General features: G+C 45.0%; 1 protein-coding gene across 4 annotated transcripts in view; it reads right to left on the bottom strand.

The window, feature by feature from the left end:
- Positions 1-8,673: 8,673 nt before the first annotated feature.
- Positions 8,674-25,409, bottom strand: part of CHCHD6 (coiled-coil-helix-coiled-coil-helix domain containing 6) — a 110,248-nt gene continuing 93,512 nt past the window's right edge. For all 4 annotated transcript variants that reach the window (XR_011154879.1, XR_011154881.1, XR_011154880.1 and 1 more), the window contains one exon: positions 8,674-9,225. Coding sequence is in view for 1 of the 4 variants with exons in the window: in XM_069028411.1 (XP_068884512.1) it covers positions 9,202-9,225 (24 nt within the window). In the remaining 3 variants the exon portion in view is untranslated. The remainder of the gene's footprint in view (positions 9,226-25,409) is intronic.

Genomic DNA, 25,409 nt, shown 5'->3' with positions numbered 1-25,409 from the left:
GACATTCATGGCCACTCACAGAACCCAGCAACCAGGAGCGATGGAAATGGGCCCACAGGCCTCTCGAACAAGGGGTGATAAACAGCACCATCCTCCTCCTCTGGGTCCCAGGGCTGGGGCTGCTTGCCAGGAGCTGCTCCTGGAGGATACCACAGAGATTTGGGGCCAAGGTGCTGCCTGCAAGATGCCTGGAGGCACTGTCACGAATAGGCTGCACGATGCTTTTCACTTCTTCTTTTTGACACCTTGGTGCCACAAGGTCTGGAGTAGGACCTGTTTAACACCAGCTGGGTGAAGCAGAAACTTCCCAAGGACTTGTCACATGTAACATCTTTGGGCCACCCCCCATGGATGTGTCCTCTACCCCTGCACCACAACCTCTCCCAGATCAACGCAAAGCCCCCTCCTCACCTCCAGCCCCACCTCACCATGGTCATGACCACACCCATCAGGTATGTGCCCGGGTGGGTGATGGAGAAGCCAGGGTTCTGCACCCCTGGACAAGCCTGTAGCCAGCAGAGATGGTTTTCCAGCAAGGACCACCTGCATTGAAGTTTCAGCTGCATGACAGAGGGAGAAATTCATCATTCCAAGGCAAGCAGCTCCTGAAAGGCAGAAGCTGAAGACATGGACCTCTGCAGAGGTCTGGCCTTGCCAGCAGAGCATCACCCAGGACAGGCCACAGATTATCTGGGAAGCAGGACAGGGTGATTAATAAGTTAAAATAAACACTAGGAAGTGTTTATTTAACAAACACGACTCCTTATCTGTCCTGGAATAGATTGCAAAATTATTCAAGAGTCTTCAGTGTAAATTATTCTCAGTATAAAGATTGTTTAAATTGCAAGCTGGGAATATTACTGTGAAGTGTACAAGGTATGTGGTAAATTATGTAACCTATTTATGTAATTTATAAATTGGGTTACATAAATTAGCTACACCAGGTAAGCATGAATGTCAAATTGTATTGTGACTCAATTGTCACAATAATGGCTCAGCATCAGATTAGCTCGAGGATTAATCCAGACAGTACAAAGTCTGGATGTTACAAATAAATAAATATAAATATCAAACTGTACACTAACAGCTCAAACTAGAAAGTCATTAGCATTAATAAAGTGCAGCCACTCAATTACTTGTCAGGGGAAGTAAAATGAGGCAGAGTCAGCAGGATCAGTTTGCTTTTCAGTTTGCACAGATGTCCCCACAGTCAGCGCCCTGCAGAGTGCTTTAGGGAAGGCAGAAAGTACCTAAGGCTTCTCCAGAAGTCCCTGTCACTCCTGGGGTAGGGAGTACCTCTGTTAACAGTAAGGGGCTACAAAATCACTGATGACTTTGCATAAGGAAGTTTGGACTAAGGGCACCGTTACACTACTTCATACCCTGCACACAGTTCCATGGAAAAGTCCATTAATTTATGGTACAGCTCTGAGACTCACCTGCCATACTAACTAACCCAAATTTTCAGTGCTTGGAGAATCCTTAGAAAACCTGAACCAAGGCTATTAAGTTTTTCCCAAGTTAACAGACAAAGGTACATTTTCAACCACTCCTTTTCCCTGAGCACCTCCCCTTCACTCCCACAAACTGCTCAGTTTCCAGGTTTGACATGAGAGGGAAAACCCTGGGCCAGGCACAGCCTCCTGGGACATACAGATACCATGAGAGGGAAGGTGCTTCTTCTGCAGTCTGCAGGTAGAGATGTGATACAACTTTAAAAACCTGGAAAGGACTTTCAGGAGAATATGTCAGGATATACAGCAACAAGAAGAAATATTGCAGACTGGTTTATAAATCACTTAACCCACAAATCTAAGGCTGGATGGAAGGGATCTAATTCCTGTGGACCAGATGGAGCAAGGAGAGCAAGGACAGCCAGGAGCTCTCCCCAGGGAGCCTTGTTCACAGGGTAGCCCCGTGGGCAGGAGCAGGGCTGAGCCACCTTTCATGCTTTTTGCTCCATGGTCCACATTCTCAAAGGATGGTGAAAGGCGTCCAAGTTTCAGAAGTTTTCACCTTGTACTCCTCATTAAAATCCAATTTTCTTTTAAGTTGAGAATGGCAGAATTCTGGCCTCCTGAGAACAGCTGTGATTATGTTGTCATCTGCATGCTCGGGAGTGCTGCAAGGTCTGTAGCAGTGTTAGAGCTCCCAGTCTCAGGGGTGACTGCAAAGAGATCTGGAGCACAATTCTCTTGAGTACAACTTAATGAAACCTTCCTGTAATGGGTGTGCTTGGCTTTTCCAGAGAACTGAGCTTGGACCTCCCAAGCAATCCCATGAGGTAAGCACTGGTTGGCAGTGACCAAGTTCACAGTCACAAGAATTATATAGATCACCTTAAATTTATAGTGTGCACGTGGGTCTCATTTTTCTGTGCAATTCCCTGCAGTGTTGAATGAAGTTCTTTCACCCAGAAGAACCACAGGTGGAAACATCTGCCCATCAGTCACAAGGAAGCAAATATATCTCTTTCTCCTGATGCCATACTTGGATACTGTTACCTCAACACTGGATTACTATAACCTAGAGAGATCTAATCACATTCATTGAGTCAAAGTAGCCTCAAATAAAACTCCCTGAGTTTTGTATCAGCAGTGAGCAATACAGGACCACCTGCGGCCTCAGAAGAGGACATCTGCTTTGTTTTCTGAGAAGCTGACGAGCCAGACCCTGCTGGATGAGGGTACTTTCATGAAGATAATCAGCTTAGACTCTGAAGCATGAATCCTCTTCTTTATCTGTTTGGCCACAGACTAAATGGCAACCCTTTCCTTCAGACAGCAGAGTTCCTTTTTCCTGGCACAGGGGAATGCAGCGACTGGGTGGAACCAACAGCTGGCACTGAGGCTTCACAGCTGGATTTCCTTAGCAGGTTAGGGAAAGAAGCCATGAAGTATATTAGATACATTACTGTGGATATTCCATTTTGTAAACCACCCTCCAGTTTGGGAATGTAAACTTCAGGATACCAGACGGCACTACATAAAAATCCTAGAATGAAGTCTCCAAACAAACGGATGAGTAGTTTCTCTTTTTGTAACCTCTTTAACTTGAAGACCCCACAGCATTGCACAAGCACCTGGTTTAAGTCTGGAAGAAGCCCATCACACAGATAATTCTATTGCTTTCAGCTTGCACTCTGTTTGGACACCTGTGTGCCTCTGTGAGCCCTGAGATGCAGTGACAGAACTGTGCTTGGGAGCAGTCACCCAGTCTAAGTGGCCACCACAGATCCACAGTGTGAACCATTTAATCCAGTAAACTCCAACCCAAGGGAGCTGCCATTAGTTAGAACAGCACTCTGCAAGGTAAAGAGTAGAGGGAAAAAAGTCCCAACACAAAACTTACTTATTCTTCTTTGCAAAAGAAAGTAAGTAAGGATTGAAGGGACTACGAAGGCTGTTTCAGTGAGGCAGTCCACAAACAACAATTCCTCTGCCTTTTGTAAGTTTTTATTTTGGCTGATACGATTTAAATTAAGTCCTGAACTGGCTTTTCCCCTCTGTCTCATTAAGAGCCACAAAGCTCCGTTGCAGTCACTGGCCAGGCTTCTCCAGCAGTTGAAAGGCTACTAAAGGAAAAGTAAAGAATTAATTTTTAAAAAGCCACGTTCGCACGTGGCTTTATCAAATGGCAAGAGTTCAAATCTCTCCCTTGGTTCAGCCACTTGGAGGAGGACTGCAGGCAGTACTGGCAGAGTTCCTGTTTACTTGTTTTATGATGGTTGTAACAAGGAACCCATTAAATTAATAGCCGTGCTTTATTTTTAATGTTATGTTTAGCTAATCCTGACTTACAGTGGCACTCCCCATTCATGGAAAATAAAAATCAAACTCACTATGATGATGGGCTCCATCACCAAGAAAATGGGTACAGTGGGATGTTCAAGAGGTTGCAGGAGGGAAAAAATAACATCCTTTTACTCCTCCTGAGGGAGTGTCCCTCATATCCTCCACTGCTGGCCATTAGAGAGATTAGCTCAGACAGTTCAAGGACTAAATAAAGAAAAGCTCTGCCCCATTGGCAAGGAGGAGATGCCCACCCAGAGACTCCAGCAGAGCTGCTCATCCACAGACACATAGACAGAAGTCACAGCTGGAGTGTCTGGATGACTCCAAACTGTTTTCTGGTCTCAAACACTGAAGGTAACTTTTTTTTTTAATTCTGTAGAGCAGGCAGTAGGAAGTGTATGGGACTGAGCTGCACGCACCAGTTTGCCAAAAATGTTAGCAGTAGACGGGAATGAAAACAACTTACCCTGCAGCTGTCACCCCAATATCAATTCAGCATTCAAAAATAATTTTTAAACTAAGCTTTTAGGGATCCATAAGGAGGCAAACAGATTCTAACTCCTCAAAAAGATCCAAGTGAGCCAAAGGGCTTTGTTTCAACTCATGTCAATTAGCAAATCTGCTCCAAAGATACCAGAAATTATTTTTAAACATACTTTCTGAAGACAAAGGAGGATGCAAAGTAGGAATCAAAATGAGATTCCAGGTTCCTACTGCCTCTTCCACACTCCCTGGGACAGCAGGCCTTCCATGCAATAGCTCCCACAGAGAATAACACAGGGCAGCAGGAACCAGACAAATGCTATCAACATCTCCTAGCAAATGGCACAAATGGAATGGCTGGATAAAGCACAAGCTATTCCAATGAGGGCAACCAGGGAGAGCATCTAATTTAGGCCATTCACAAGGGGAAACCAGCTTCAGGAGCAGTTTGTTACATAGCCCTGAGGGAACAATTGATTTCAGCTTGGAAGGAAAAGTTTGTGGGCTGCTCTCCCCAGGAAGAAGACAGAGGAAAGTTTCCTGCCATGCTCTGACCTCTATAAAAAGTCTGAAAGAGCACACGTGTCATTAAATCCAAGACACACTTTTGACAGGGAGCTCTCCTGAGACCAGTGGCTGCTCCATTTGCTTCCTCTGGCTTTGCCCCAGGCTGCAGAACCACCACTCTGCCAGCACAATTACACACCAGCGTGGGAGATGGAGGGGCAGCGCTACTGGCCTGAACAGCCTCAGCACAAAGGTGATACAGCCCAATCACTTCAGTCCACATCAGCCTCCACTCCCCCAAGGAATCAAGAACAGGCAAAGTGAGGAGAATCCAACACACACCAAGAGCGGAGTGATAGGGCTGACAAGGCAGGTGAGTCAGTTCAGGAGTATCATCACATCCACCTTTGTCCGAGGATAAAACCCACATGAATGGGAGCAGGTGTGGGGCTACAGGTTGCAGGACACAGAACAGCCCTTCAGGCTCCCTTGGGTTTCCAAAAAAGGGCTGATAATGTTCAGTGCTGGATGCAACAGCCCACTGGGGGGGCACAAGACCAGAGAAGAAAAAGGTGGTCCTGAGACATGTCTAAGACTGGTAGTGAAGCACCTTAGGGAGTCAGACATAAACAATTTATCAACAAGTTAGAGACAAACACTTTAAACCAGTTTGGAAATAAAAAATAACAACAACTTGAAAGACAAATTGAAAAATTCTGCTTGGGAAAGGAGCACACAGCATGAGATCACAGGATTCAGCAGACTATAAAATAGGAAATGAGACTTACTCTTCTCCCCCTACAGCTACACAAAACCCTCCTACATAGATTACAGACACACTTGGCAATTGCCTTCCTCCTCCCACCTCTCCTGTTATGGACAAGGCAGAGAAGGTAGCTGCCTAATTGCAGAGAGGATGTTAGATAAAGCATCTTGCAAAGTCAACTGTGAAATATTAACAACAGGAGGCAACGGGTTGAGTTTTTATGCAAGATCACAAATTTGGTGCTTAAAGCACCAGTGATGTTCTTACACACTCGCATCTCAAAGTGCTGCTTGTTGAATGTTTCATTTACAAAGCTATTGAGGCCTACTCGAAAATTTTTATCAGTTCTATCCTGTATCTTCTGCAACTTCTATGGTTTTGTTCTTTTTCCTCCCTGCAATGCTAAGAAATTATGCATGAATAAAAAGGTTGTTCTTTTCACTCATTTGGCAAGTTTTAAGACAATTCACACTCTTAAAGCAGGCACTCTGCAAGCTGTATTTTCACATGAAATTACCACAATTGTGCACATTGCATCCGAATCACCAGATGCATTTGTACACAAAATTACCCAGTTTGCAGAGAACTGCAATAACCAGGCAGGCAAAACGGACATGCACTGCTCAGCTGCACCTGGCCATGGGCAGGTTTGGTTTTAATCAGTGAAACAGCTCACAGATACTCCTGGTCACAAAAGAGCTGCTTTTTATCCAGCACATGCAGCACAGACAGCAGTGTGGCTGGCTGCCTCTACCCCACCTCAAAGTTGCCTTTGGAGGAAACTGCCTCTAATTCAGCTTGCACAATAGATTCAGACCTTGTTTATCCTGCTGTCCTAGTTGCCCATTAATGCCAGCTGTGGTGGTAGCCATGTGGAAAGGACATCTATTCAACACTGGACACCAGGCTCCAGGAATAATGATCTCTGCCACTCTGGAGCACAACTGACACCTGCTGTCATAATTTTGCACAGAAAAAAATTGCTCTGAATATCCAACAAGCAGTCAAGGAGAAACATAAGGAGAGGGAGCTTAGGAGAAGATGCAGGGTTTCTTCCTTCTTTGCAAGGGCCTTGGTAATACAGGAGGCAGCAAAGACGAAGGGGAACAGAAAACATTCACTCGAGAAGCTCTGTTACCTGCACATTTTTTACTTAGATAGCAGCTGAGACTCTACAACTGAACTTCAACAGTTTCCTGTTGACATTTCTGGTGATGATATTTTCCCCCAGGCTCAGGTATCTGAGCTGGTGATCAGGGCAACAACAGCAACAAAACTGCTCCTAGGAAACACCAAAGGAAAGGGACTGCCTGAAAGGCAGATGGGACCACAGTCCCCACGGACATGAACACCAAGAAGTTCATAGACATTCAGCACAGAGTAAGCTAAAATCAAACCCAACACGGTGGGACAGAGGAGTTTCTCACTTCAAGGCTGCACCACAAACAAATGTCTGTCCTCAGAAAGTTTCGGAGACAGAGTTAGGCAAGCCAGTACTGAAGTGCAGTGACAGGCAAGAGGTGCATTTTCAGCTAACAATCAAGCAGTCCCTCATCTGGAAGTACTGGATGGCCTTCGAGTGCCACTTTGTCCTTGTTGGGCTGCAAACAGCCGCAATGCACCTGGCCAACATTAGCTGTAGCTGTTATATTTATGATTTTATGGCTGATTTTTCCCCCCTACCCTCTATCTACAGTTCACTGTCTGAATGATCACATCTGTTTATGTTCCACAGACACCTGCGTATCTTGAGATGACAGCAACTCCGTGAATGCTGTAATCAGTTATTTCTCAACAGAGGAATTGCCAATTTGGTAAATAAAGCTCATTATAAAAGAACATGAAAATGTATTACAGTTGCCTAACAGAGAAAATTGCCCAGTGTCGCCAAATAATCAGCCCTGGCATCACAGTCCCCCCCAGTTTAGGGCAGCTGAAATAATGACATGCAAATTACTCATGCCAAGGCAATGCTGGATAGGAGCAAGAGGAAAATGAGGAAGAGACAATGCTGGATAGGGGCAAGAGGAAAATGAGGAAGAGACAAAATACATACTTTTCTCTTCAGACCAGTAATAATTTCAAACCTAGTCAGGGATAGACCTGGGTGCTCTAAATCTCTGCCTGCAGTCAGAAGTTCTGTGGCTATCCCAAGCAGATCCAAAAGCTGGCATGGCAGCAGCAGCAAAAGCCCAACCAGATCTGAGGGCACTAAGTGTCCTAATTAGTTTCGGAAAACTTGCTCTTCCTCCTTGGGGACAGCAAGTTTGACCTACACAAAGATGCAGAGCTGGAATGTTTGCAAGATCTGAGACTAACAGAGATAAGCCATGGGTAAGCAAACATCACTTCTGAGGATGAAAAGTGTTGTGGCATCAGCTCTCAATAAGAAGGAAAGGCATTTTGTTGCTTTAATGAAGATGTAAAGCACTAAGTTGCTGTCTAAAGAAAAAAGAGACGAAGCAGAATATAACACAGAAAACAATTCTCAGCCCCCCTCATCCATTTTCATAAACACTGCATTAAACTCTGACATGACCTCCAAAAATCCATGTTCACATTCTTCAAAACCTGTCAGATACAGTCAGAGAGGACAGAGGCAGCTAATGCTGCCAGAGAAGCTCTACCCAGTGAAAATGAATCAAGTTACCAAAGTAGACCTGCTCCCCTGGTTTGCTGACAGGCCTTTTGCAACTCTGCCACACCTACCTCTAGGAGAATAAGATTCCAGATGCACCCAGCTTCCTCCATGCCTCAGGAAGCACGGAGAGGGATCAACATAGAGCACAAGGGTGAAAGGGACGATGGTTTATGACAGACACTGCAGGAACTGCACACAAGAGCTGGTGAAAAGAAAGATAACTTGGGCTCTGCATCCAGCAGGCAAAGGTTTTTCCAGTATGATTCCCCACCACCAGTTCTCTTCAGCCAGGACTTTGCACCAAGTACTTTTAAATAAGCCAGTCATCCTGGGACCAAAACGAACAAGTTTTGTGATTTATAAACTGTGACTTGAAATATTGCTATTCCTCACACTCATTTGGAGTTTTTGTTGGCATCGGCAATGGGCAGAAAAAAGCAGTTTACAAGCTCATGGGACTGAAAGCATCTCACAGCACACAGTGACTGTTAAACACTTTATTGTTTAGGAGAGAACCTTGGAGGGAAGGAATGCGCCTGCTGGTGTAACCAATGGCAGCATGCTAGGAACAGTTAATCCTAACAAGCTACTCAGGGTTACTTCCAAATACTTCGGACCCCTTTCTCCAGAGCAAACAAACAGAGGCAACAGCTCTTGAAACTCAGATGTAGATTGGTGAAACAAAAGTTAGAACTGGGTAAACCAGGCTCATGTCGGGCAAGACCCCAAGCTACAAGCTGTGCTGGAAGCACCTGGGGTCAACACAATTCTTTACATTGCAAAACAATAAAAAGAAACTATAGCATCCCCTTCTCCTGGGACCCTTCTCTCAACTCCAGGAATGTCCACCGAGACTGATACATGCAGGCAGGTAGAAGAGGAATCATGATGTATTGGCTTGGGTCACGGAGGGCAGAAGGCACCGGTTTTGGTCAGTGTCTGTCCAGAAGGATGCTGGGGCTTCCAAGGGCATCTGTGGTCCCTGTCCTCTGTTCTTTGGCGGATGACATTTATCCAGAATTAACAAACAGCTCCTGGAGAAAGAAGGAGACAAAAGAAAAAGGCAGCAAGCTAGTTATGCAGCTGTTGACATGGGATTGTTTCCATCAGAAATGAAAGAGTAGCATTGGCAGGGTGAAAATCCCACAGAAAAATCATCAGGTTTCACCTACTGTAAAACACAAGATACTCAAGGGGAGAGGACTGTAGAAACAAGAAAGCCACTCATGATACCAAAGGCAAGGCTGATTCTGTGATGAAGAACATACAGTCAGTTGCAACAATCAGGATTGTAAATCCATTGGCCTACAGTGGGAAAGAACAGCTGTGGTTCCAGGTAAGCACTGGAGCAGCGAGGTCACAAGAGAAAGTGCAGCCTCACACTAAGTCCTGCCTCAGCAGGACACAGGAGCACTTTGATTAGCTGCCATCAAACACATACACACACAGAGTCCTCTCATCCTGGAACAGGATCAACATAAGAGCACCAGAGAAGTGAGAAGAAGAAAGATGGGGACTCAGAGACCACCCTAACTCCTGACATATCTGACAGCCTTTATCCTGCTAAGATCCAAGACCTCCTTAAATTCAAAGCAAAATCATGTCTGCTTTGTCCCCATAGAAACCTACTAAATGGTACCTTCTCAGATCCTGCAGGTATCTGCATATGAGTTGTGAACTTCAGAGGGTTATTATAAGTCAGAAAGCTTCCAACATTTTTAGGATGGAGATTGCAAAGTCTGCTCAGGTCTCTCCCTATTTTTATCTTATTGCATCTATAAAGTCAAAGAAATCAAACCAACAATGCCATCACCACTGGATGAGAACACACATGACACCAGCTGTAGCACCTTTCCCTTTGAGGACCTGAGATACCAGTGTTGGATCCCACTTCACAACGTGGGCAATCAGCTCTCCTGCACCAGCAGTGGCATCATTGTGCCAGTGCTACAGGAAGAGCAGAATCACAGAGGTAAGCCCATCAACAGGCTACCTTTCTCCTCACGCTCTGCATCCATGCAGGTCCCTTTTGCAGAGCAGACAGGACTGATCCATGTTAAAAGGACCTAGCTAAAGCCAACTAGAGAGAGACAACTGAATACAGTCTCATTGCCCACTTTTATTAGGGCTGTATTTGAGCCCAGTTCTACTCTCCAGATATTTGCCTTTCTGAGGAGAGGAGCTGTGCTTTGTTCGGTGTGAATCAGAATGGAAAACATCACAAAATAATGACGCTAGCACACTTGGCACTGTCTGTCAGAAGGTGAGGATGTCATTTTGGCTACTTCTGCACAGCAGGCTGGTACTGGCTGATACATGATCAATGTAGACTGAATATGCTGGCCTTGAATCTCCAAAGACAGCCCCATCTCTGACAACAATGAACTGGAAAAGCTTCAAAGGACTCCAGAATAAAGAGAAAATTGTTCACCGAATTATTTAGACAAAGGTTATGCAGAAATCTGACAAATGAACCATCAATAATACTCCGCTGACTCTAATTTCCCAGCTAATTTTTCTCATCATTAGTGACTTAAAAGTTATGCACAGAGCAATATATTTTAAAAACACCAATAGCACTCACCAAAATTGCAATGAGTGAAGCAGTAACAACTCACGATCAATTTTGCAATGAAGTAATTTGCTGTATTCACATTGTAACACTTCAGTAAAGGGTCCAGGAATGCTACATTTTGTGAAAAAAGCAAAATCACTTCTGTGGCTACTCTGTGGTTAAGCCTTCTGGAAGACAGTAGAAACCTCTTTTTAAAAACAATTTTAAAGAATATCATAGTTCCACAATTTCATGTTCAAAATCATAACTACCTATTTCAACCTCATCTAGTTGCAAGTGTCTCTACCCATGGCAGGGGGGCTGGAACCAGATGATCTTCAAGATCCCTTCCAGCCTAAACCATTATATGACTGTGATATTTTTACCTATTTCAGGAGAAAATGAGAACAGCCCCAATGAATTCTTTCCAGTCTAACCTACCCACATACCAGGTAAGCATTGAGCTGGAGGCTCACAAACATTCCTTGTGCAAAAACATCAGGTTCCATCTCACTCTGGATGACTAAACTTCCTCAAAATGTTTTGCACAGTGAGCCTGGACCCAGAACAAATGGGCTGAAGGACACCTTATCTCTGAGACTAAACTCACCCTTTGCCCACATTTTAACTCCACCTACCACTGCAACCAGCGCAGACTTTGCACCCCTTCATTTTCTTCCAACCTGGAATCCTCCCTGCAAGATGCTACCAGGCTGCTACAGCACTTACCTTGAGCACAAGGAGCCAGCAGAGGGAAGGAGAAGCTTTACCTCTTCTCCATGCCCCTACCATTGCACATGCACCAGACAAGGCAAATATGCAACAAGTCCAGGCAGTTCGAAAACGCTGTTCTCATATGACAGGATACTCCCAGTTAATGGAGTTGAGGCTCAGACTGAAAAGTTTTGGTGCCTCCTCATAAAATGACTGCCCCACAGATGGCATTAGCTGGTCTCTGCTGCAGTCTTAGCAGAACAAGAAGTCAGGAGATGAGCAGCCTTGGAGAGTGCACGACGCACACAGTCTGATGAGAGGGAACGGTGCCCCTCTTGCATAGGGAGGACAGGTTATTTTGAACGCCACTGCCAACACAATCCAGGTAGAGACCAGGTTCCAGTCTTGATGAGCTCCAGCCCAGTGCCTCTACATATGAAAACTGTCCATACAAAGGCAAATTCCTCATCAGCACAAACAGGAATAGCAATCTGTTCAGTCCTGACAGCAAGCCCAGCTGGAGAGCATACAGCACTTGTTTTCTTCCATGCCTCTCACAGCAAATGGGACCTTCAAGCCACTAACTCATGTTCTTCCACCACTATGGAACCCTGCTCAGGAGCTAACTGCAGTCCAAATGGGCTGCTCAGCTGACACAGCCTGCCACTTTGCAGCCCCCTGTGGGAAAGCCAGCAGCTTTCCAGCTGAGTGAGGAGAAAGGGCTGAGCTCTGCAAGTAGATCTGCTCCACAAATCTCACCCCTGCTGAGAAGGAAGTCCAGTCAATGCCCAACATGGTCCTGGTCCTCTAACAGAGCTGAGGCCTTGGTACCCAGCACTGGGGTGAGCAAGTTTCAGCAAGGTTTTCTAATGCACCTGTTCCTCTGTCCTGTTCCTTCTTTCTCAGTCTGCATCCCAGTACAGAAGCTTGGGGCTGCCTGGCGAAATCTGCAGCATCCTCTTCACCTCCCCCAGTCGCCACCCAGCTCTGTGCCTCAGCTCTTGGCCTCTCTGGAGGCTCTCAGCCAGCAGAGGAATCTCCCTCCTTGAAAAGCCAGACCCTGAAGAACTTCCTCCCTCAGTGTTTGCCAGAGATGCTGTTTGCCAAGCCCCAGCGGTGTTAAGACATATTTATTTAACCAGCCTTTAGTCTCACAGGGTAAACCCTGCAAGTTTCCTCCAGCATGTGCCTTGCCTTTGTTCTAACATCCCTTTAAGCAGTCGCACCACGGCACTCACACATATGGGCACTGTGTAGCTATGAAGAAATCAGAAAGCAGATCCTCATGATAAATGACTCGGTGCATTTGGAGTGTCAGTGACAAAGTAGAAATTAATCTCCATAGTTCCTAGTTCCCTGCCGTGTGCAGGCAGCTCTCAACACCAAAATACCTGTTGGCACACAGCAGACCTCAGCAACGTGACCACACAACTTTTTCATCTCAGTTATTGTAGAAAGAGGCACAAACAAAATACAAAAAATCCTGACCTGCCCTAAGATGGGTGTTCAAGGCCTTTACACTGGATGAGGCATTTTTTGCAGGGCTATTAGCACCCCAAAGCGCTGGAAGGGACATTTGAGTCACTTTGGTTTGATGTATGCTGTAGGTATTTTTTGGTTATGTGCAATTTGTTCTGTTACACTCAGGGTATTGGCTATTTTGTGGAGCAGCTGTGCTGACTAATGGATCACAGCACTTCTGTGCCATATAGTTATTGCACAGAAAAGCCTCTCTGTCTCTCTCATCCTTCAGGAGTCCAACAGTTGCTGTCCTTGGGACTGGAATAAGGAGGGGCAGGAGCATGCCTGGCAGCAACAAAAAACATTAATTCAAAAAGCTATGAAGACAGTTTTGTTTTCCCTCTTCTCTGTACTGGTGTTAATGGCTTTGCAAAGCAGAGAAGTTCACCCAATGACTTCTTGGCTACTTCCCCAGATGGTGTCTTCAAAGCTGGCTTGACAGCAGAAAAGATGCTTTTCAAAAAACTCACCAGACCCATTGTCAGAACACCCCGGAAAGTGCTTTCACGTGGAAGTCTCCTGGTCTACATACCCCACCAACAGAGTGCAAGGAACAGAAACAGTCTTTCTGGTTTCCTCCTCCCTCTCCGGCTCACACACTGCTTGCTTTGCTCTGCCTTGACACCTCCCCACTGCTCTGCATCACCCAAATATGAAGTTATTTACCAGCACAACTAATCTCCAGCTGTTCTGAGACTCACCTGTTTGTTCATGCATTATAACATTGATTTCCTCCAGACAATTGTTCTGATCATTGTTCTAACTTGCAGAGAGCTCCCGTCATTAGCCTTGCTTAACAGGAAATATTTTGCCACTGACTGAGCAGCTCTGCAGTCAGCAGACTGCACAAAAAATCATCCCGGTTGGGGGGCTGCATCTCCCTGCTGAGCCAGTAACCCCAGACATCACAGTGGGGAACAAGCTCAGTGCTTTTGATTTTGGACATGTGCTAGAAAACACCAGGGCCAGGAGGAACAAACACGGCTCTGGCAAAGGGCTACTGCTGAAAGGATGGCTGTTAATTAATCCACATACAAACCGAGGGCAGTTTTTGCTCAATCGATGTTAATTGCATTTAATCTCATTCTTGCCATTAAGAAAAGCCACCGGGCCAGGCTGATGTCGCTAGTGCCTGACATGTAGATTCCACCCACGTTTGGGAGGCAAGGAGAGGCAGGAGGAGAAAAGTAATGGAAAGAAAGGAAATAACCCTTCTTCAACCCCTTCTGCATCACTGCACAATTTCATCAGGCCTGTTCCATTATTTAAACAATTTTTGTTTTCCAATAACATTACAGAGGAGCTCAAAGTATGAAAATCAGATATAGAGCATTTTACTACTAGTTATTCTTGCTCTCCCAGGTACCAGCTTACAGCTTTGCTAACCTGCACAGCTTGGGCTATTGTGCTTCTGTAAAGGACTGAAATACAGAAAATCGCTTATGTGAAGTGGTGTTTGTTTTTTAGTCCCGGGCTGATCCCAGCAGACCTGCCAGAGCCCTTCAATATGACCTACAGCTGTTGACTGCCACCTTCCATCAGCTCTGCTGAAATCTTTCTCCTCACCTTGCAACCGAGCACAACCTCAGCACACACCAAAGCACGCCGAAGCCTGTCTTTCTCTAACATCTTATAACACAAAGTAGTATTTGCTATTAAACAACCTCTGACCAAATTTGCCTTGTAAGACAGAACATTTTTGAAGCCTGAACTTCCCAGGTAAACTGACAGTGCATCCGCCAATGATCTGGCTCTGATCTGCAGACTGTGTCACTATCTGCCCAGATACCTGCTTGGGAAATGGGAACAATCCTCTTGCCTCTGCAGGAATCAAGCCTGGGGACAGAGGGGCAGCTCTTGTAGCACAGGCAGCCCAAGGCAGCAGATTTCATGACTACTGGCTTATTGCTTCTGTGAGAGCCTTGCGTTTTTCCAAATCAGTACCAAGAACAATAATAATCAAGCCCGGGCTCTGTCGGTGCTTTTCCCCCATGGCAGCACACAACGCCTGCCCAAAGCCAATGCTGCAGTTTATCGTGGATTTTCTTTATCCCTCAACAAGTGTTAGTCCCAATGCCTCTCGCTGCATGAAGTGGACATATCACAAGTGCCATGAAGGACTGGCTGAGTTTTAAGTGCTCTGAAATGGCTCCACTAGACTTGGTCAAGATTGCTTTAAAATCATTTCCCATTAGGACTGTGACCCTCTCTCTTTACAGCCAGGATAATGACTGTATCTCAGAGGAAGGTAATTACATCCCACTATCTGTACACATCAAAAAGTGCTCCAAACACTACTGTGCCTTTCTGGACTGAGTGGTAGAAGGCAGTGCAGGAGGAAAAGGAGATAACACTGGACGCCCCTCCATCCTGCAACTGGAGTCACCCCAAGTGTTTTGCAAGCTTGTGGATTAGCCCCTGGGAGGGATAAAGGGATCCAGAAGGCACAGAGTGTTTCTAAAGCAGAACAATGACAACTTGTATAAATCCAGCTCTGGTTTTGTGAGGATTAAAATGAACTTCACCCAACTGTGAATATCCGCTTCCAGAGCCAGAAGGAATGGAAAACCACTTACTGATGCAACAGTATTTCATTATTTCAAACCCTAAGCCCAACACTTCCAAAAATTAAGGAGAGGCAACAGTAACATTATTGCTGGGGGACACTGGCTGCAGGGGTTTAACTGCTGAACTGCCAAGCCATGCTCTGGGCACAAAGTAATGAAACAACAGACACAAATATTGTCAACTTCTCCACGCTGTCTTTCCTGCTCCTACTATCAGCCTCCAGAATAATCAGTGGGAAAATAAAAGGAAAAAATAACCCCAGAAGCCAAGAGACTTTGGATTAAGTTGTATAAATGACCTGTTACCTCCTTACACGAGGAAGAAAGAAACGCAATAAATACCTGCAAAGCCATCTCAGTATCTTGGATTAAATGGATTACAGAAATGGAAAGTACATGATGCAAGATGTTATAAAACAAGATGCCAGGGAAGTGCAGGAATTTGAATCAGGCTGGCAAATGATCCCTGCAGACTATTGAGGAAAATTAATAGAGAGAAGGGGTAGAGAAAGGACATGGTAAGAAGACTGACTGATGAACACTGTTGTTAGGACGTGTAAATTCAGGATGTCAGACTTCCTTTTAAATCTACTTCAGTCCTGGAACAAAAATAGCAAATCCTAGAGTGCTGAAAAGCACTGGAAGTAGAAAAATCAGATATGCCAAGCCTCATTTCAGGATAGGTTTCCCCTGTGCATCCCTCAAGATTGAAGTTTGTGACTTTAATTATTCCTGGAACATTGTGTATATAGGGATTCAATGCAGGGATTACTAGCAGGATCCTTGTTATAAGTGCCACTTCTCAAACAAATTACACTTCACTGGATGTCAGTAACATACACAAGAAAACAAATTAGATAAAGGCAGCAGGACAGCAAGATACAGGTCTGGTGCAAGGAAATTTCACAGAAAAATAAAGGCGCTTAGAATTTAAACTCTTAGAACATTTCTAATTCCCCAGTGCATTAAAGCTCTGCGTGACCCAGACACAAAACCTTCAATACACCAGTGACTCCACACAACCTAAGACGAAGCCTAGCTGAGACGTGCTTTATTTGTGCAGAAATGCCGTCAGGGAGCAGGTGGAGGAAGAGAGAGGCAGGAGATAGAAGGAGCAACCCCAGTTGTCCTCCCAAATCCTACGGATCATCCCATCCCATTCACTGACTGTTCACAGCCACGCACAGACAGATGGGAGAAGCAAGGGAGAGAGCATGTACTTTTGTTTGGAGGCAAATATAGCAGCTCCTTGGCTGCAGGGCTTCTTCAGAAGCTGATCCCAGATTCACATACTGCATTCTGCCTTTCCAGATCTCATCCCAGAATATATTACTAACCTGTGCTAGTTCTAATGAGCATGTCTTTTAACTCCAGAAATTCTCATGAAGATGGAAGCACAGGAAACTCCAGCCCTTGGGCAGAGTGCAAAGGACAGCTGAAAACACTTCACCTTAGGTATGGCACTGTGCCTCTGAGATGGGACCTCAATGCTGGTTGCTAAAGTCTCATACTGGAGATTTCACCAGGTGCTTGCCAGTGTTACTAACCCTGCAGTTTTCCTGTGCACTCCAGGAGGGTCAGCACTGCCTGGAGGGCATAAGCCAGTTCTAGGCTCTATTGTCAGTCACCTCCCAACTTCTTCCAGCAGCTGAAATAAATCCCCATCTCAGTTTCCCTTTCTGTACCTAAGAGTAATGCCACTTACCAACCACACAGAGGTATGATAATTATTCACCAAGATGCTAAAGAAATGCAAAAATTCAGTTCTCAAGGGATCCATTCCTCTGTACAATTTGCATTTAGGCTTCAGAGGAAATCTGGTACTTTATGTTGTTCCTCTCTGCCTTGCTTTAGCAGGCTCCTGCTCTAGATAAAGAGAATTCCTCTTTGGGTCAGGGTATCATGTCCACATTTAAGGTATGGCTCAATCCTGTCTAGTCCGGCTTCATACACCAAGACCAGAGGCAGGCAGAGACTTCTCCAGATATCCTTTTTCTATTCCTAATTCTATTTTTGTTCACTGATACAGTGAAATTCCACGCAGAACTATTATGAGCTTGACTGGCTTTATTTGTTTAACAGTTCACATTTTCATTAAGCTGTTGCTACTCGGCAGCCAGTAATTTTATTTGTGTGATAGCTGTATTCATCTCACCCACATGGGTGTAGATGTCGCTCTCCTTTTCTTCTGGCTGAAGAGGCAAAAATCAACAATGATAGAGTCAAGAGAAAACTGGGAATTCTCAGGTCTGTTTGCAGATAGATGTGGGATATGACTTCTACCTGTTTTTGTGAAACACATCCCAAAGACGTGTTTACCTGTAGGGGCACCTACAGGTAAAATTAAAAAAAGGAAAAAAAAAATTGTTTTGGAAGACTACCCTCTCCTACCCAGGTACAAACCAGAACCTGAAATTATTTCAGCAGAATCAGCCCGTTTGACTCAGCACTGAACTCTTCTACACCAGAAGCTTATTGCTGACTGCACATTTACAGTATCTGAGTATCAGATCGTAAAGAATTAATTATATGTCTAACTCCTGCCAATCTTCAAGTATCTTGAAATATCTGGTCCCAAGAGCTGCAAGATCTGATTAGATCTCAGGGAAGAAAAGTCTGGTTGGCTGGCCCTCACCAAGCCCCAATTAGACAATCTTCTACCAAGTTCAGGCAACCAGACAGAGAATTAACAGCCCTTTTGAAATGTTAATGACCTGAACCGAGACAGTCAAATGACTGAGCCACGCCTCTTGGACAGAGGTTTCAGAAGACACTCAAGAAACACTAAACATTTCACTGTGCCACTCCCCTTTGACGGGATCAAGGAGCCACGGAGCAGGGAAGCAATGGGTAGGGAATCTGCATTCCGGGTTGGAGAGCACTGGGTGTTCCCGCCGGGCCTGACATATGGATCGGAACGGAGAGGTTGGGCCAGACTGGGAGGCCACTGGGAGACGTTCGGTTGTGAGATGAGATGGAGATGCCCAGCCACAGGCACACCCAGGCAGCACCTGTGGGAAGCTGCAAGCTCTGCTGCCCTGAGCATGGCACTGTCACAGTCAGTCCCGGGGCAAGAGGGATCTGCTCTGAGCAGCTGCCCACTGGCACCCAGCACAACCAGTGCAATTAAGAGACCAGCAGATAAAATGTCCTACAACCTGAACCATGGATCTGAGCAAACGAAGGGAGAATGATGAACACTGGGAGATGCATCTTGATTTCTCAGTGTCTCCTCCCGTGTAAATTCCAAATCTTTCTTTCAAGATCAAAAACCTTTACCAAGTGAAAAACAAGCTCAGCATTTCTCTAGCTCCATCCTGTCCCTATCCCTCTTCAGAGGACACCCTGGTAGAATACCAGATGCTGGAATAAGCCACAAAAGCCTTCTAAATAATTATCTCCTATCACCTTCTCTGCAAATTTATAGTCCTGCATCTGTGTCAAGACAGAGACCTGCCTTCATCTGTCTAAAACACATTCTTTACAGAGGACCTAAAGGTGGAATGTTTAACATTAGCATTTGAAAATGTATTCAGAGACTGGAAACGAAAGTAGTTTTTAAGTGTGCTGTTCAACTGTCTTGTGGACACCGCTCAAGTGGGGGGAGCTTTGTATTTTTTTATAATATGACAAATGATGCCGGTTCCATCTTGTAATTTTCCTCACTGTGCAGCATGTCTGTTCATGACAGATACCAGTGCAGGTGCTTAGGTGTCCGTTTATCTGCTTGAAAAGTATTGTCTATTTGGAACCAACTCATCCTAAAACAGCAGCCCCAGAGGGTGAGACAGAAAGAAAGGGAGGGGGGGAAGAGACAAGGGAGTTGTGGACTGGGAACACATTCATGCTTCTCCTGTAAAGGTTCTGGAAAAAAGCAAGCATCATATTTAGTTTTAGCTACATCCTCTCTTCCCTCCTCCTAGACCGTTCTTTTCTACTGTCACTCAACACCTCTTGACACTCCCTTCCCACAAAGACCTTTCCACTAACATACATTTAATCTCACACTTGCAACCTGTGGAAACAAAGCAAGCCCTCAGCTGCCTTCTGCAAATCTGTGCCAGCACAGAGGAGCCTTCAGGTCACAACCTGAACAGTTTGCAGTTTAAGACAGGCAACACTTAAAATAAAAACAAAACACATAAAGGAAGGAAAGAGAGAGAAAGAAAAAAAAAAAAAAAGAAAGAGGAACAAAAAAAAAAAAAATCAAAGAGTACTGCTACTTTGTGTTTAAAGAGACTTTAAACAGGAATTTGCCAATTTTCTGTAACCAGGATTAGAAGAGAATAAACCCAAATACTTTGTCCTTCTGCAGAGCCCTCTGAGCTGAATTTCACTCTCTGCAAAATGGCCAATATAGAAAAAAGCTCATAAATCCGTCTGACGTAAGTTACTTCACATTACTCTTGGGGAAACAGAGGCAGAGACAGATTCATTAATCCAAGTAAATGAATCCATGAAGCAGTCTGAATTTCTGAATCCCCATAGTGTCCCACACTAGAAACAGCATCCAGGGCCCAGCAATTTCCATGCCATGTTGCCTGGCACAAGCAAAGCAAGATACCTGAACAGATGAGAATGTTTTTAGAAAGGAAAAGTACAGTTATTAAACCACACCTTGCCCTAGGCATGCAGCAAAACCCACATTTTGTTACATTAAAGTACCTCCCACCATTTCACTCATTGCATCATTAATGCCAAAGAGACCAAGGTCACATCTGTAAGATGCTGCCTCAGAAACCTGCTGAGTAGCAGAGAGCTACACAACCTGTCTGAACAGGTGGGTACAAATTCCTGTGGCTCAGCACTGTCAGGGTTAGCCTGCTGATAATACTCAAGGCTAGCAAGGTTAGGGCTGGTTTGATCTGCCATCATTATTTGCAGCATGGCATATCTTGAGAGGATCTTGCTACAAGCTGATACTCTGTCTCTGGCTTACCAAGTACAACTTCCATGTGTGCACAGGGGAAACTGGGCCGTACAAAGCTGTTTAGCTAGTTACAGGTACACAAAGAACTTTGTAAGACGTTTGTGTTAAAGAATTGTTAAAGCCAGCACTGAATTAAAGACTTGATTTTTAAGATAAGGAACTGTTCCTTTAAAATCATGGGGTTTTTTTCTTGGGGTTTTTTTGTTTGTTTTGTTTGGTGGTGGGGTTTTTTGTTTGTTTTTTTTTTTTTTTTGTGGAGTGGGGTTTCTTTGTTTTGAAAATAATAAAATTCCACACGTAAGATGGTGTCAGATGATTTTGAATTGTGTAAGGTAGTTGTCATTACTGTGACTTAGAACTGGAACTTGCATTCAGGAAGCTCCATATTTACTGTCTCCCTAAATTTAAGTTGACAGAAAGAGTGTCTGCTCCTGCAGGCAGAAAGCTAATTCCACCACCTCTTTTCCATAGTCAGTCTCTTTCTCACAGGTAAATTCTCCTGAGTGGACCTGCTAACAACTACCAAAGCACCAGCCTGGGTGATGCTGACCAAAGACCTCCAAGCACGAGGCTCTGAACTGTGCAAACCAACCCTGGTCCCACTGATGCCTGCCTGGGAAGGAAACACAGTGTGCTTGCACACATACACCCCCCAGCTCAGCCAGCACAGGGAGGGACAGGCTGGTCACTTGATTTGTAGTTTTCCCATTACTTACTGCAGCGTTCGAACAGCCAACCTGCTCCCCCTTCGTCTGCTCTGTGGTGGCCATTTCTCCAGAGCTGCCCATCATTTCCTTATCAAGCAGTAAAAACGTAGGATCACTAGAGACACAGCTCAGCCTTGCTGAGATTTCATTCTCTCAGCGGGTTGTAAATGCCCCTATAATGTTGGCTTTTTTAATCTTGTGTTATTATTACCCGCGGCTGCCATTCAGTCTGCAGAGAATAAAGCGCCCAGGCTTTCAGGACCCACACAATGGCTCTGTGCATTTGCCAGTGGTTGAACAAACAATACCTCTGTGTTTCAGCTTTATTGGAAACCTTTCTGTTGTGGGAGCTTGGCTGCATGTGTCCCTCCGCTCAGGCGATGCAGAGGTGAGAGCGGGTGCCTCTGAATTCATCGGTGATTTCAGGAGCACGTGCCTTGGCGCCAGCCTATAGAACCGACATGAAAGTGCACAGGCAGCTGCATGTTCTGTGAGCCCCATGGAAGACAGACACAGACCTGCAGAGCCAGTTGGTCTCTAGACCAGCCAGGGAGTCCGAAGCTCTAACAGGGCCCCTCTGGGAATAATTACGTTCACCTCTGTGTAAACGGTGCTGCTGGCTCACGGGGAGGTGTGATGATATATGACATAACTGCGAAAATGTCAAAACACCGCTATCCTGAACCACATTCTTACAAGAAATCTTGGCTTCCGCTTGAAATTAAAGATCCTGCTGCTTGCAAGAAAGGCTGGAAAGCTGGAACAACTGAAAAAAGCACAAATTAGAATGCAAAGAGAATTTGAAAAATGCAGGGCTCTTCTAATTCAGGGAGACTGATTGTTTTGGTCAGCTCATTATTGCTTGCAGGGGACACTGCAGATGTGTGAACTCTTACAGAGCTGCAAATATCCCTTCACTCAAGAAAACAAGCCCTGCTGCAGACTCCTCACATATTGAAAACCCAAGAGGAAAGTCAGAAACTCCCACAAAACCACAAGGTTTACTTGTGAAACTGTTTAGAAATACACCAGGGTTATTTCATTTGTCTTCTGGTTTTAAGCAATTGAGTCACATTCTCACACCACTTCTGTCTAGGCAGGAGGGTTAGATCATTGTATTTTATTTATTCCTTCCTTTTTCTTTTTTTCAGTAAAAACACAGAACTAAAATTCTCATGTACTTGTAAAACTTCAGGTACAACTCCACAAAACTAGGGCAATAGAAAACATGCCAAATATTTCAAGGCTTGGCAACAGTGAGCCTGTCTCTCTGTGGCAGGAGGAATGTCTGTCTGTCTCAGCCAATGTTTCTGAGTAGGAATGTCTCATCCCGATAGCCCATGTACATATAAAACACCTATGCTGTCAGCTCTCCAGGAAGAGACCTTGACATTTTGCAGAATACCACATCCCAACCCCCATCTCCCCTGAATAGCAGCAGAAGGCAGAAAAACCTGGTAGATCTGAAAATATAAGAATCAGGTACTGCCTTCAGCAAGGATTAAAGTTAAAATGGAAGAGGCAGTGGTGAAATGAGCACAGCCAAGTCACTGGAATTGATGTACCAAGGCTTCCCAAACCCATGGTCACAGCTGGCCTGTCCCAATCCCTCTCCTGTGGGCCAAGAGAAGAGAGATTTTTAAGGTGAGGAAATCAAGGCTTTGCTGTCTTAAATAGAATAAATAAAAGGTGAATGGTTTCAGTAAATATTGTATTATTGTTGTGATATTATGTGCTTCATGTACGTGGGGAGAGAAACTGCAACCCTCATTCTGAGCTCTCAGAGTAACCGGGCTGGCACAGGCAGGTGAGCTCCGCTCTCTGCGGACGCAGTAACGGGATTGCAAGGCTCTCTTCCTGAAAAGAGTAATGAGGTGCCCAGAGAGCCTGCTGAGGTGTCAGAGAAACTGATGCTGATGGACCCTTTCCAGGCCAAAGGCAGATTAAGAATAACACAATACCAGCATAACAGCACCTTATCAACAGCCCTGCGAGTGCTAAGAAGTGAATCTGAGTGAAGGCTGTGACACCTGTCTGCATCACAGCCCTGCTATTACTGCCTTCCGACTTCCTGCACAATCCAAGTGTCCAAATGGCTTTGAAGCAAGAAACAGCAAGACAGGAAGGTGAATCTGAACTCTGATCAGCTGTCTGAAGAGAAGGTATGAATACCTTACATTTCAGTAACACTTTTCATCCATAACGAATCCGAGACATCCATTCAACCTCCACACTCCAAACCACAGAACTAATATCTGCCCAGGTAGAGATGGGCAAATAAACACAAGTTAAATGACTGTTGAAGGTCGTCCAAGGACTACAAGAGACACACACATCTAGCAAGTAGATTACTTTTCCCTTTTGAAAGGCACACAGACACACGCACGCACGCACGGAGGATTGAAACTGCTTAGCCAGGTGTGCAGCCTGCTGTGATCAACACAGCTTCACTGAGCAGCAACTCCTCTCGATGCTGTTTCACTAGTGCTAAAATGTAAAAAAGCAAACCTTTATAACAGAATTCTTTCAAACAGATGCAAATAGGTGTGGGGATTTTGCATCTGGGCTAAGTTGCTACAATCTACACATCTTATTTGTTTGCAAGTTATTAAATTACCCACAAGCCATCAACAATTCAAGTCTCTCTGTGAGAGGCAGAGATTAACTAGGAATTGCTATGCAGAAATGCTGCTCATCTCTCTCTCTAGCGCGATCAGCCTCATGATGAGTTGCGGACATTTGGGAACAAAGGTGAGCTTTTCTGCAAGAAATGAGAGGCACAGAAAGATGGGAAAATGATGCTATAGGGAGAAGAGGATTTATTTGCAAGGCAAGAATCTATCAGAAATGGTTTCACACACGCACTGCAAGCCACAGACTGTGACCGAACACACTCGTGTATCTGGAGCACAGGAAGCTGTACTTCTGTCCAAGCACTAACGCAAATGAGATTTTCAGTGAAAGACAATGAGGCCAGTATGTAAATACTAATTTAACAATCTAGTTGACAAAGCCTCAGCTGATCTATAAATAGCTGGTTTATTAGCAGGTGATGCTGAAGGCAGCCAGCCTAGCTCCATTTCCCACAATTCCCTGTGCCATCTTGTTTTTACTGACCCCGGAGACACAAGGACTCTTAACTGTATGCCGCTCACTCCTCCACCACTACCTGCAGAGTAGCTACAAACACTTGACAACACAATACATATTTATCAATGCCCTTACACAACAAGGATCCTGCAGCACCACACACACAATGGCTCCCAGTGCTCAATTAAAGAGAGCAAATGGTTTAGAAAAATAGAAGAATCACACAGCCTTGCTTTTAAACAGGAGGAGCTGGTCACTCAGGTGCCAACAGGCATTTAAGGAATGATTGACACCGAGCCAGAGCCAAGCACTGTCCATCCACATTTACACTGTGTACTGGCACACTGAGAATCTAGGACAGCAACACCTTTAGTAACTCTAGGCCACTAAAGAAGCATTTTACCATCTCAAAACAAGATGTCAAAATCCTGATCTTTTTATGCAGTTTCACTTCATAAGGAATTATTATTTTATAGTACATAATAAATCTTACAACTCTTTACCACCTCCTCAAGCTGCACATGCAGGAATCCCTTCTTTCACACAGGCACAAGAGACAGCAACACCACCAGAGTCTAGGGCCAGCAGGCAAGAATACTGCATCCTGGTAAAATTGCTGTGGCATTTGGAGCAACACACCAGAACTGCCCTAACTGCAGCATGGCCGGCATCCATGGAAACCACACGAATTATGATGTTTTAGGCTATTCACATGGATTTGTAGATATTCTCCAGAAGTGTTCTAAGGCTTCTGTCCTGGGGTGATGTTATGAAGCCACTTTATTCCTTAACTGTTGCTCAATGCCCAAGGGTGCTGTTTCTTTAGGATGGACCCGAGTGCGGGGCAGTTCAATGGCCGGGCCCAGCAGCTCAGGGGCTCTGGGGCTTGGGAGGGAGTGTGCCAGGAGTGCTGTGCTGTTTTTCTGGGTTTCCTTTGTGTTCCAGATAGCTGGGAAAAGGTTCTGTAGGCTTTTTTTTCTTGTTCTTTTTTCCCTTTCCTTCCCCTTGCCTCACTGCCTCCCTTCCTTCCTCACCGGTCCAGGGACCCTACGAGGGTGGCCCCGGCTGGTCGGAGCCGTGTGTCTGTTCCCTCTGTCTGTCCCCTTTGAGGTCTTTTTATCCTGTTCTACCCCAT

The sequence above is a fragment of the Aphelocoma coerulescens genome, chromosome 12, assembly GCF_041296385.1.
Source record: "Aphelocoma coerulescens isolate FSJ_1873_10779 chromosome 12, UR_Acoe_1.0, whole genome shotgun sequence".
Taxonomy (NCBI): Eukaryota; Metazoa; Chordata; class Aves; order Passeriformes; family Corvidae; genus Aphelocoma; species Aphelocoma coerulescens.
This window is presented reverse-complemented; position numbering and strand designations above follow the sequence as displayed.